At 54.6% G+C, this 13,199-nt stretch overlaps 1 protein-coding gene across 3 annotated transcripts; it reads left to right on the top strand.

The window, feature by feature from the left end:
* Positions 1-93: 93 nt before the first annotated feature.
* Positions 94-12,879, top strand: Furin (furin, paired basic amino acid cleaving enzyme). 3 transcript variants are annotated; one of them, XM_026784333.1, is made up of 16 exons: positions 94-617; positions 3,569-3,904; positions 4,282-4,380; positions 4,487-4,582; positions 5,011-5,139; positions 5,242-5,318; positions 5,997-6,085; positions 6,517-6,689; positions 8,595-8,807; positions 9,172-9,272; positions 9,378-9,481; positions 9,567-9,684; positions 9,798-9,977; positions 10,259-10,383; positions 10,475-10,585; positions 10,795-12,879. In XM_026784333.1, the coding sequence occupies exons 2-16, from the start codon at positions 3,728-3,730 to the stop codon at positions 11,385-11,387; spliced, it is 2,385 nt and encodes a 794-aa protein (XP_026640134.1). In that variant the 5' UTR covers positions 94-617; positions 3,569-3,727; the 3' UTR covers positions 11,388-12,879. The 3 variants fall into 3 exon arrangements, with proteins under 3 accessions (XP_026640134.1, XP_005357706.1, XP_026640133.1); XM_005357649.2 differs by lacking the exon at positions 94-617 and adding an exon at positions 624-1,253; XM_026784332.1 differs by lacking the exon at positions 94-617 and adding an exon at positions 2,919-3,451.
* The last annotated feature ends 320 nt before the right edge of the window (positions 12,880-13,199 follow it).

Here is a 13,199-nt window from a genome sequence, read left to right as displayed (position 1 = left end):
GCCCCGGGCCTCTCCGGCCGCCGGTCTCTGGCCGCGGGTTCCCGGCCGCCGCGGTGGGAGGACGGGAGCAGCGCAGCCCACCTGAGCGCGGGGCTTGGGGCCCGCGCCGGTACTTTTCCGCTGGGGCCGGGGCGAGCCCTCTGACCTCAGGAAACGCCGGCGGGGCCCCTGCTGGGGCGGGCCGGGCAGAGCATTCCGAGGGCGCTGGGTGCTCACGCCTGCCCCGCCGACCTCCGGAGCCCCGGCGGCTCGGGCCTGTGTCCCCCCACCCCGCGGGACGCGCTCCTCGTAGGGACACGGGGTCCTCGGGCGGAGGACCGCACACCTGTGCGGCCGGAGCAGCCGGGGGCGGGATCGGCGGACGGGCGCGCGCAGGCCGGCTCTGGGAGGTCTGGGTTTGCCTCCTGCCGAGGCCTTGACGGAGGCCCCTGCTGCCCCCGTCGGGTGGCTTGGTAGAGGGGCGGCCTGCTTGCCAGACAGGTCTGACGGCAGATGCTGGTCTGATCAGTGCCTACTTTCCCCACCGCCTCTGGTCCTTGGCGCCTGGGGGAAGACGACTTTCATCCCTCTGGAGCGCTGGGGTTCTCTTTGACTTGGGAAGTACCAAAGCGATGCAGGTGATGTGGCCCAGGGAGGGCCTGTGGCTGCTGGCCAGGTGTGGGCACAGCGAAGGAGAGTGGCTGAGCAGATTCGGTGTTTGTTTCCTATATTAGGCTTCTATCTAAAATTTACATTTTTAAGAAGATTCGTTGGCTTTTCTTTAAAAAAAAAAAAGTTTTAAAGCCTCTGGCTTTTAATAGTTTTAACCACCAAGGAAACTGAGGCCCAGAAAGAGGAAATGACTTGTGTAAGATCACACAAGGAACAGTAGTTGAGCCAGGACTAGGAGTTAGAATTCCATGGGAGTGTATGTGTGCCGGTAACAGACCTGCCTTGGGGTCTCTGCTAGAAAGAGACCTGACCGGGTTTCCGGACAGTCTTCTGTGACTTGCTCTGTGCTGCTGTCTCAGCCAGGTCTCCAGGCCCCAGGAAACAACAGCCACACCTGGTGGTTGGTGCAGTTCTGATACCTGGGCTGTCTCTGTTGGCAGGTTCTAGGGAGGGAGAGAAAGACTTTGCCCAAGAAAACAGCTAGGGACAGCACCAAGGCTCAGACTGTAGCTGGGCCCCAGAGCTGAGTGCTGGGCAGGACTGACCCAGAGAAGCTAGAAATATATCCAGCCTCCTGGTTTGAGACAACCGGGACTCAGAGGGTGAGTCAGAGTCTGGGATGGGGGTGGGGAGAAGCCTGTTCATTCATTGTTCTCAGCGTGTGTGTGTGTGTGTGTCTGTGTGTGTGTGTGTGTGTCTGTGTGTGTGTGTTGAGGGGTCCTCTATGTCAGATGTTGAGGCATGGCTGTCTGATGTCTGCTGTCCATCGCCTACCCTTGCCATAGGTGAGGACACTTGGTGGAGGGAGGCAGATCACCTTTCTTAGGGGTGGGGAGATTCAGTTGTGCCTGAAGCGTGGGTACTTGCTCGTGGACTGCTGCAAGGTAATTAAATAGTTGGTTAATCACCTCTAACACCATGCAGTTGTGGCTCCATCTATGGTTTGCCAGAACCTGGGCTGAACCCAGACAGACCCTGCCGGAATTCAGAAGCTGTAGGCAGGTCTCCCAACTTTGGGCCGGAAGCCTGCCTGGTGTCTAAACCCAAGAGGTTTAGATGTCACAGGAGAGCAGGCCTTTCCTCTAAGCCCCACATCTTCTTAAATGAGGGCTTGGGGTCCCTGTACCCCTTAGCACTGGAGCCTCTGATTAGCCATAAATAGTGGCTTTATCTCCCAAGGGGACAGGGAACTGGAACTCCCAGGCACGTCTTGGGAACGCTTTGGACTCTGCCCTTCGGGCATGGATTCTGCATTGTGGATATCTCCTGCCATCAGCTGTCAGGTTATTTTGGTGTAAACTGAAAATACTCCAGGAATTGTGTGTGGAGTCCCCTCAGCACTTAGGGTGAGACAGCAGCAGTTAGGGAGGCCTGTTGTAGCTCCCTGAGAACCCGGTGGCGAGCAGATCTGTCCTGCTCCGCTGAGGTAACATCCTTGTCACCATCTGAGTGAATGGCTACCTCTGGGGCTGGGACTCTGGAGTGGGGGAGGGGGGCATCAGGAACCTTGGGCAGACGCAAACACTGGCCCTGAGACAGGATACCCCCAGCAGCCTACTGGAGCCTGCCCTAGCTTCCACCTACCCCAGGAGCTTGGCTTGTGGTTAGCTGGGGGCCCTTTCTGGGGACAGTTATGTGGCCCCTGGTAGAGAGGTCCTGCTGTCTGTTTGCTGAAGGAGGAAAAACAACACTCAGGACTATTGATTCAGCCTCACCTTGGTGCTCCTGGCTCAGCAGCCAGTGTTTGCCCTGACTGCCAGGCTCAGATTACGCAAGGTGGTGGGTCAGGAACAAGCAAGGGGGCAGCTCTGAGCCCTGCCTCTAAAGATGGCTGTCATCTTAGTCCTAGAGGGAGGTGAAGCCTCAGGAATCCCTTGTGCTCAGAGCATGGTTTCCCAGCCCCCCCCCAACTTAAGTCACCCACTCTTTCCTTGCAGGGACTCTGTTTTCAAAGAACTCCTATAGCTAACCGTTTTTGCTGAACCGGGATACCCTAATGAGCTGGGTAGACCCTGTACATTTTTTAAAGAGCTAGCATGTTATTCTTTTTATAAAATATAGCTAGGTGTGAGAACATACGATCACACAAAGACAAGAAGTAACAGTTCCTGTTCAGATTCTCACCATCTCCAGGGAACCATTGTTAGCATTGCAGTGGGTGTCCTTCCAGATTTTGTTTTGGTTTTGTATAAACATGCATCTATAGTTTTAAGAAAACAAAATGGAATCCTGTGTACATGCCATTTTATAATGTATCTTTCTTTATTTGGATGTTGTTTGTTTTTTATTTTGAATGACTCAAGCCCTGCTTGTATTCTTAATGGAGAAAGGCTTGTGAAGGGAGATGTTGGGTCCATGTGTCTGTTTGGCTGACCCGTAGGGGTAGGAGCTGGATTCTTGCAGAGACATTTCAGGGGTTTGTGTCTGGTGAAGCTGGGGATGTTGGATTCCCTTGGAGCTGCAATTATAAGCAGTTGTGACCCATGCACGACAGGTGCTGGGACCAGCCTGGTCCTCGGGAGCTATGAGTGCTCTTACCACAGAGCCAGCCCTGACCACTGTTTTTTGTTTGTTTGTTTGTTTGTTTTTTGTTTTGAGGCCTGCTCTCTTCCCAAGCCTGAAGCTTGTGATTTGGATAGGTTGGCCAGCCAACAAGCCCCAGGGATCCTGGTGTCTCTCCCTGCTCCCAGTGCAGGCTGCCAAGCCTACTTTGTTATGTGGGTCCTGGGACTCTAAACTCTGGTCCTCACACTGGGGAAGCAGTGAATGTCCTTCCTGAGCCATCTTCCCAACCCCTCAGGTGTTTGTTTTATCCACCTCCCCTGAAACGCCTGTTAGCCTAAGCATTGAAGACAGGAAAACGGTATTAGTGTGTGATGAGAATGGACTGACGCGGCGTCCTTTCTTGTTCCCTCAGAGCCGGCTCTCATCCTGCCCTCCAGCCCTGCCCATCTCGGCCCCATGCCCCCACCAGTCAGCTCCGGGCCCCCGGCAGTGAGCAGGCACGTGGCAGCCGAGGCCCTGTGACCAGGCCAGGGAGACGGGAGCTCCGGGGTCCCAGTCATCTGCCCCCCCCATGGAGCTGAGGCCCTGGTTGCTATGGGTGGTAGCAGCAGCAGGAGCCTTGGTCCTGCTAGCAGCTGATGCTCGTGGCCAAAAGGTCTTCACCAACACTTGGGCTGTGCACATCTCTGGAGGCCCAGCTGTGGCTGACAGCCTGGCACGGAAGCATGGGTTCCACAACCTGGGCCAGGTAGGTTTTTTACCTGGCCTGTTGGTATAACTTCAGGACATTGCCCCGTGGTGAGGAGGGTGAGGGCAGGGGCTTTTGCACCATAAAGCAGTTTGTCTTCCAGGGCATCTGAACAAGAGGCAGGTTCTGGGTGACTGGGATGGGATCTGTTGCATTGCTCTGTTAGTGGGCTTTTATCATAGGTTGCTTAGAAAGCCCAGCACATCTAAATCTCCTTCTCTATCCCTTGCCTGTCATCGTGGGTCCTAGCAGCGAACAGATGCCCCCCCACACCACTTGTCTTTGTGAGCTCCCCAGCAGCCTCGTCCACCCCCTTTCTTCCTCCCCCAGGGACTGCCAGATGGAAGGCCCATCTCAGTCTCGCTGCTTTATTACAGATCTTTGGTGACTATTACCACTTCAGGCACAGAGCAGTGACAAAGCGGTCCCTGTCTCCTCACCGCCCGCGGCACAGCCGGCTACAGAGGGAGCCTCAAGTAAGTGTGGCCCTGGCCCTTCTGGCTCCCATCCCCTTCTGTTCTGAGCGCCCACAACACTTCGCACCCCCACACACACTTATCTACTTATCTACTTCATTCCCAGGTAAAGTGGCTGGAGCAGCAGGTCGTAAAGCGAAGGACCAAGAGGGACGTGTATCAGGAGCCCACAGACCCCAAGTTCCCCCAGCAGTGGTACCTGGTATGCTGCCTTCCTGGGTTCTAGTCTTCTCCCCACCACTGGGAGGGGCTGTTTGTGGATGAGGCTCACTCTGGGGCTTCTGATTCTTCCCCCCTTTTCTCTGCCTCTAGCCCACTGGGTCTCAACCTTCCCGTTGCTGCAGCTCCTCATGTTGTGGTGACCCCACCCATAAAATTATTTCATTGCTACTTCATGGCTGCAGTTTTGCTACTGTTATGAATCATAATGTAAATAATTCGGAGCTAGAGGGTTGCAAGGGGTCATGACCTACAGGTTGAGAACCCCTGCTCTAGCCCATCCTGCCTTCCCGGAGTCTGTGTGCCCGGTAGAAAGCAGTGGCGGCATTTTAAGATCGAGGTTTGAGGTTGGAACGGGTTCTCTGAGTTATCAACCAAATATTTCTGGTGATGGACTGGTTGTCTCTGCAGTCTGGTGTCACTCAGCGAGACCTGAATGTGAAGGAAGCCTGGGCACAGGGCTTCACAGGTCACGGCATTGTGGTCTCCATCCTGGACGACGGCATCGAGAAGAATCACCCTGACTTGGCAGGCAATTATGTGAGGAGTGGACGAGTGGTTGTGACCGCTGGGCAGGGGCCTCTAGGGCCTATTCTGTCATCGCTGTGATTAGCAGCTCCTGATGACGGCCTGTTCTTACAGGATCCTGGAGCCAGTTTTGACGTCAATGACCAGGACCCTGACCCCCAGCCTCGGTACACACAGATGAATGACAACAGGTGAGGAGTGTGAGTCCTGGCCTCTGGGCCTCTAGGGTGAGTCTGATGTCACATGTCCCACCTAAAAACTGAAGTCTCTCTGGGCATGGTGGCATATTCTTTTAATTTAACCAGCACTTGAGAAGGAGATGTTGGCAGATGCTGTGAATTTGAGGTCTGGTCTACATAGTGAGTTCCAAGCTAGCCAGGTGCGTAGTGGCTATGCAATAACAACCAGGGTTGGTGGTGGCACAGCCTCTAATCCCAGCATTAGGGAGGCAGAGGTGGATGGATCTCTGTGAGTTCTAGGCCAGCCTGATCTACAGAGTGAGTTCCAGGACAGCCAGGGCTACACAGTAAAACTCTAAAACAACCCCACAACCGAGTCTTTGTTTTTAGTCCCAGTCACCCAAGGGAGTTTTAGTTTTGGTCTTTTGAGACATGGTTTCCATATGTAGCCCTGACTGTCCTGGAACTTGCTCTGCAGACCAGGCTGGACTCAAACTCAGATCCTCCGCACCCAGATCCAAGGGAGGATTTGATCAGACCAAAGAGGACTACAGGCCCCACAGGGGAAGTGCTGTGCACACCCGAGGGATGGTGGATGTAGCTCAAGGTCCTTCCTGATCCTTCCACTCCTCGAGCTCGATCTGCTACACTCAGTCCACTGCACTAATGCTGTGCTCTCGACCCTGGCAGGCACGGCACTCGGTGTGCAGGTGAAGTGGCAGCAGTGGCCAACAACGGTGTCTGTGGTGTGGGTGTGGCTTACAACGCCCGAATTGGAGGTGGGTATTAGCCTTGGCCCTGGGTCCACATTAAAGATAGTAGGGACCTCCACAATGGATCTTTAGGCAGCATGCTAGTCTGTGGGAGGTCCTTAGCAATCGGAAAAGCTGGAACCCCAGTGCTGTTAGCATAGGAGAGCCGGTGCCAGCGTCTCCCTTACTCAGCACAACCTTGGATCCCTTGCTCCTCTGAGGCCCCAGGCTCTTCCTAGTGAAGAGTGTGTAGTCTTGGGAGAAGGTCACATCCTCTGTCCTCTTTGGGTCGTGTCTGTGAAAGGCAGTGGTAGACAACTGATGGGGCCTTGGGTTTCCCAGCACTGGCCTCTCCTCTTTCTTGCTCCTCCCTGGGGTTCAGGCTGGGCCTGTGCCTACGGGTGCCCCTGGCAGCTGGACCCACGCGGCATCCCTTTTCCCACCCCCTCTGCGGCCAGGGGTGCGCATGTTGGATGGCGAGGTGACTGATGCAGTAGAGGCTCGTTCGCTGGGCTTGAACCCCAACCACATCCACATCTACAGCGCCAGCTGGGGCCCTGAGGACGATGGCAAAACCGTGGATGGGCCAGCCCGTCTCGCTGAAGAGGCCTTCTTTCGGGGAGTTAGCCAGGTGAAGTGGGGGTTCAATGCCAGCCCTGGAAATCAGGCTGGCTAATTCTATCTTTTACATTTGTTCTCCTCCTTGTTTTCTATTTTAGATACTGTTTTTTTCTTTCTTTATCTCTCTCTTTCTTTCTCTTTATCTTTCGGTTTTCCAAGCAGGGTTTCACCGTGTCACAGCCTTGGCTGTGGTGGAACTCCCTTTGTAGACCAGGCTGACCTTGCTCTCACAGAGATCCACTTGCCTTTGCCACCAAGTACTGAGATTAAAGGCATGAGCCACCACTTCTTGGCCCTTGTTTTTGAGACAAGGTCTTCCTATGTGGTTTTGACTGTCCCAGGGTCAAGGTTGCCATGTAACCTTGTAACCCAGGCTAGCCTCGAACTCATGACTCTGCTGCTTCAGCTTCCTGACGTTGAAATTACAGGTGTGCGCCACCATGCCTCCTGGCTTCTGTGTTTAATTTTAATATTGACAAAAGTGGTAAAATGAAATGTTATAGAAGCCAGAGAAATGTTCCAGTGGTTAAGAGCACTGGCTGCTCTTGTAGAGAACCTGCAAATGGTTCTCAGAACCCACATGGTGGCTCACAGCTATCAGTAACTCCAGTTCCAGGGATCTGGTGCCCTCTTCTGGCCCCTCAGAGCACCAGACACACTTGTACTACATGTACATACACAGAGGCAAAACACTCATAAAAAATCATAAATTTTATGGACTGGAGAAATGGCTTAGCAATCAAGAGCACTGGCTGCTCTTCCAGAAGACCAGAATTCAATTCCCAGCACCCATGTGGCAGCTCACAACTGTCTGTAATTCCAGTTCCCCTAGGGATCTGGCACCCTCATATAGACATACATGCACATTAAAAAATTTTAAAACTAAATGTTATTAAAATATTAAGGAGTTGGAGACTGACAGTGAATAAGTGACGTTTGAATAAGGTTCTGATTTTGGGGTTTTTTTTTTTTTTTGGTTTTTCAAGACAAGGTTTCCCTGTGTAACAGTCCTACCTGTCCTGGAACTGACTCTTGTAGACCAGGCTGGCCTCAAACTCACAGGGATTTGTCTGCCTCTGCCTCACAAGTGCTGGGATTAAAGGCGTGCGCAACTACTGCTTGGCCAAGGTCCTGATTTTTATTTTATATGTATAAATGTTTTAGTGGTTTGCATGTATGTACACCGCATGCTCACCTGTTGAAGTCCCGGAAACTGGGATTATGGATGGCTGTGAGCCACACATGAGTGCTGAGAATCAAACCCAGGTCTTCTTCAAGAGCAACAGGTTCCCTTAACTGCTGAGCTAATTCTCCAGCCCTGACTTTTTTTTTTAATTGGGGCAAAGATTGCAGTGTTATATTGAGCATAGACATTACATATTTTAGGCAGGTCCTCTGCCGTGGAGCTGCACTCCGTCCTGAAACCATGGGTTTGATCTCAGCATCACCACAGATAATACGTGACAGGGTCTGAGAGATGTTGGCAGGTACAGCATCTGCACACAGCTGGATGACTGAGTTCAAGCCCCGGTGCCCATATACATGTGGAAGGAAGAGAACCAGCTCCGCATAGCTGTTCTCTGACCACCACATGGGCACCATGGCATGCACAGCCACAGCACATATCATATAGTAACTGTTTGAGAGAGAGAGAGAGAGCATCCATTACCCCGACCTGTGGGGACCACACCACTCTGAACCTAGGCTGCTTTGATTTGATGCCCAAGCCTAAGTGTACATACATTCTGATCTATAGGGATCTTTAGGTGGCTCCAAGAAGTGAGCTGAGACCCCAGAGATGGGGCTCCCATCTTCTCAGGCTGCTGCAGCATCTTCCTACTGCACCTCTGTATCCCTTATCCCCCCCCCCAACTCATGCCCCATCTTGAATAACCTTGGCCTGCTTTGTTCACAGGGTCGTGGGGGGTTGGGCTCCATCTTCGTCTGGGCCTCGGGGAACGGGGGCCGGGAGCATGACAGCTGCAACTGTGACGGCTACACCAACAGCATCTACACCTTGTCCATCAGCAGCGCCACGCAGTTTGGCAATGTACCCTGGTACAGTGAGGCCTGCTCCTCCACGCTGGCCACCACCTACAGCAGTGGCAACCAGAATGAGAAGCAGATTGTAAGTCTTCCCCAGGCTTGGGAACTGGGTCAGAAGGCTTCTTGTTCTCTGCTCTGGGCCCCATTAGATCTCATCTGCTCTCATCCTTGTGTGGCCTTGTGGAATGTGCCTGGAGAGCTGGAGTCCTCTTAGACTCTTGAGGGCTGCAAAAGAAGTACAGTCTCCCTGAAAACCTGCTTTCCTCCAGCCTCTGATTGATCCACCTTAGTCCTTGAGAGAAGGGGCTATGCATGTTAGCAAGGTAGAAGCTGGGATCCAAGTGTCTTGACTTCTGGGGTACCGAGTGCTCTAGGCAGGACAGGCAGGTGGCTCCTTTACTCCCCCCAACATCCATCATGGTTTCAACATCATTGTCCTCTGGCAGGTGACAACTGATTTGAGGCAGAAGTGCACAGAATCTCACACGGGCACCTCAGCTTCTGCGCCGTTGGCAGCTGGCATCATTGCTCTCACCCTGGAGGCCAAGTAAGTGGACAAGCAGCGCCTGTCCCCGCAGCGCTCTCTGTAAGGAGCTGTTCTCTCCTGCTATGTTCCAGAAAGCCTGACCCTTAGACTTTCCCTTCTTTTCAGTAAGAACCTCACCTGGCGGGACATGCAGCACCTGGTGGTACAGACCTCAAAGCCAGCCCACCTCAATGCTAATGATTGGACCACCAACGGTGTGGGCCGGAAAGGTGAGGGATGGAGACCCAGAGGTTTAGACTCTGAGATAGGATGGGCCACTCCTGCTTCCCTGTTGACCCTTCCCTGTCTCTGCAGTGAGCCATTCGTATGGCTATGGGCTGTTGGATGCAGGTGCCATGGTGGCCCTGGCTCAGAACTGGACAACAGTGGCCCCCCAGCGGAAGTGCATCATTGACATCTTGGTGGAACCCAAGTAAAAGCTGGGCCCTGAATGTGGAGGGGGGAGCAAATCGGCCTGAGAGTTCTGTTCTGGGGCGCCCGCTGGCCACTCCTGTCCTGCTAACTCACGTGGTGCTTTCTGCGTAGGGACATTGGCAAACGGCTAGAGGTGCGCAAGTCTGTGACGGCGTGCCTGGGCGAGCCCAACCACATCACCCGGCTGGAACATGCTCAGGCACGGCTCACCCTGTCTTACAACCGCCGTGGCGACCTGGCCATCCACCTTGTCAGCCCCATGGGCACCCGCTCCACCTTACTGGCTGCCAGGTGCTCACCATGTCCCCTTTGCACTCGCTTCCAGATCATTGTCACTTTATCTCCAAGACTCCAGCAAGCATCAGGGACACTTGGGGGAGGGACAGCCATGTCCTCTGGGACTCCCCCATCACGGGAATCCTTGCCTGAGACCCATTTTTCGTGCCAGTTGTGTGTGTCCCCTGGTTAAGAGCATCTGGGAAACAGCCTTCCTAGAAAACATTTCCAGTCTGTGAGGGACGAATAGCGTATGTCCCATATGTCGTGGGCTACATGGAACTCTCTTCCTCCAGACCCCATGACTACTCCGCTGATGGGTTTAATGACTGGGCTTTCATGACAACTCATTCCTGGGATGAGGACCCCTCTGGCGAATGGGTCCTAGAGATTGAAAACACCAGCGAAGCCAACAACTATGGTATGGAGAGTGGGGATGGGGGGCTGCTGGGCTCTAGGCTGTTGACACGGTGCTCACACCCTTGACCCTTCTCTTATGAACCCGGGAATAGGGACGCTGACCAAGTTTACGCTTGTACTATATGGCACAGCTCCTGAGGGGCTCGCTACACCTCCTGAAAGCAGCGGCTGCAAAACCCTCACCTCCAGCCAGGCCTGCGTGGGTCAGTAGTGGATGTGGTTACGGCTGGGAAGGTTGTGGGGATGGGATTGGAATGGTGGAGTCAGAGGGGACAGTGATGGTCTAGCAGCTAAAGAGAAAGGCTCCTGGGGACAGTAGGTCCACTGTGGCTGGACCTCGGGTAGAGAGCTCAGTGGCTTAGAGGCTGCAATGCCCTTGACTAATGCTCCCCATCCTCTCTTGTGCTGGCAGTGTGCGAGGAAGGCTTCTCATTGCACCAGAAAAGCTGTGTCCAGCAGTGCCCACCAGGCTTCACACCCCAAATCCTCGATACACACTACAGCACTGAGAATGATGTGGAGATCATCCGTGCCAGCGTCTGCACCCCCTGTCACACCTCATGTGCCACATGCCAGGGCCCAGCTCCCACAGACTGCCTCAGCTGCCCCAGCCATGCCTCCCTGGACCCTGTGGAGCAAACCTGCTCCCGGCAAAGCCAGAGCAGCCGCGAGTCTCGGCCTCAGCAGCAGCCTCCCGCACTGCACCCGCAGGTGGAGGTGGAGCCCCGGCTGCAGGCTGGGCTGCTCCCCTCTCATCTGCCTGAGGTGGTGGCCGGCCTCAGCTGCGTTTTCATCGTGCTGGTCTTCGGTACCGTCTTCCTGGTCTTGCAGCTGCGCTCTGGCTTCAGCTTCCGGGGAGTGAAGGTGTACACCATGGACCGCGGCCTCGTTTCCTACAAGGGGCTGCCCCCAGAAGCCTGGCAGGAGGAGTGCCCGTCTGACTCAGAAGAGGATGAGGGCCGGGGCGAGAGGACCGCCTTTATAAAAGACCAGAGCGCCCTTTGACGAGCCCACTCCCACCCCATCAAATTGATCCCTTCCTCGGGCACTTTTTAATTCACCAAAGTATTTTTTTATCTTGGGACTGGGTTTGGACCCTAGTTGGGAGGTAAGAGGGGCAGACACTGCTTCCTACCCCACCCTTGGGCCTACCTGTTTGCCTGAGGTGGGGACCCAGGAGCCTCACCCCCTCCCACCCCTCCACGTGGAGAAGGAGTAAAATCTTTAGGGCAGCTTCCAAGGCTCAGCTGGAGTTCTGCGGAGTGAAGAGGGGCGGCCTTTCTCGGGGTCCTGATTGCTGCAGCCCTACCCGTTCCTGTCCCTCAGAAAGCAATAATGGTCCCCATCCAGGCAACAGGGAGGCCGGCCAGGAGGTACTGAAGAAGGCGGCCACCTCTACAAGGGCTTTTGCATCCCCTGACCCTCAAGCTCGTGGGTGAGCCTCCACAGCCGCTGCAGTTGTAGGAAGGGACCAAAGCGAAGCAGGCGCTGTCCAGCTCCAGCGTGCCCACCCTTACATGCCCTCAGCCTGCCTCTGCACTCCAGGCCGAGCTGGGCAGGCACGGGCCAAACTAAAGCTCTGGGGGCCTTACACTGGTGTCTTGACATCCTGTCGATGACACCTTTCCCCGCCCCCTGCCAGGGCCCTGTTTTCTGAGCCCGGGGCTGCCTGGGCTGTTGGCACTCACAGTACCGGAGCCCCTGGGTGGGTGATGGGAAGGGACGGTGGCCCAGCCGGCCCCTCCCGCCTCCCACCCGATGCTGCTTTCCCCTGTGGGGATCTCAGGAGCTGTTTGAGGATATATTTTCACTTTGTGATTATTTCACTTTAGATGCTGATTTTTGTTTTTGTATTTTTAATGGGGGTAGCAGCTGGACCATTGACCTCCTCACATCCATGCCCACCCTGCCCTTCCCATGGCTGCCCAGCCCTGAGGTAGAGGGGCCTGCAGCATATTGCTGAGGAGTAGGGAATAACTAAGCCCCGTGCCCTGAAGAGGCAGGCTGGCCAGGTGGGCTCTAGGAAAGGGGGTTATGGTAAGGGGGGTAGACTGACATCTGTGTTTCAAATGGGGTTGTGCCAAGGGCTTATGGGTCGCTGGCTCTCCAGTGCCAGGGGTGGGCAGGTGGCGGCACCAAGCCCTTTCTAACACTGTGCCCTGGTGGAGAAAGCATAGCCTATGATGCCCCCCAAGCCCTCTCTTCTGATGTGCCTTTTGCACCCCTCCCATTAGGACAATCAGTCCCCTCCCACCTGGGACCCCCTTTTTCTTTTCCCTAGCTTTTCCTCTGGTACCCAGCCTACCTGCCCAGGGGTGCCCCTTCTGCCCACCCCTTATGGCCATCCCGGCTGGTTTTGTAAGATACTGGGTTGGTACACAGTGATTTTTTTTTTCCTTGTAATTTAAACAGGCCTGGCATTGTTGGTTCTATTTAATGGACACAAGATAATGTTAGAGGTTTTAAAGTGATTAAACGTGCAGACTATGCAAACCAAGCCTGGTCTCTGGCGTGCTTCTCTTGTTCTTCCCAGGACTCTTCACTGGGCTCAGATGGGAACAGGTGGGAACTGGGGGCCAGTTTGGCTCAGTGGTGCCTTGACTGCAGAAAGCTGAAATGTCTCCAGGGGGCTGGGGCATCCTGTGCTGAGCTGCTGTGCCAGCTTCCTGGGCAAGGCCTAGAGGGTGGGCCAAGTGAAGTCACCTGGGCACCAGCTACAGAGCTGAGGTCTAAGGGGAGTCTTGAGTGAGCCGAGACGACTTGCGTGCTTGTTAGTGTGTGCATGCTTGTGTGTGTGCTTGTTAGTGGGTGTGCACG

The sequence above is a fragment of the Microtus ochrogaster genome, chromosome 22 (genome assembly GCF_000317375.1).
Source record: "Microtus ochrogaster isolate Prairie Vole_2 chromosome 22, MicOch1.0, whole genome shotgun sequence".
Classification (NCBI taxonomy): Eukaryota; Metazoa; Chordata; class Mammalia; order Rodentia; family Cricetidae; genus Microtus; species Microtus ochrogaster.
The sequence above is the reverse complement of the archived record's forward strand: the minus strand, read 5'-3'. Positions and strand labels throughout refer to the sequence as shown.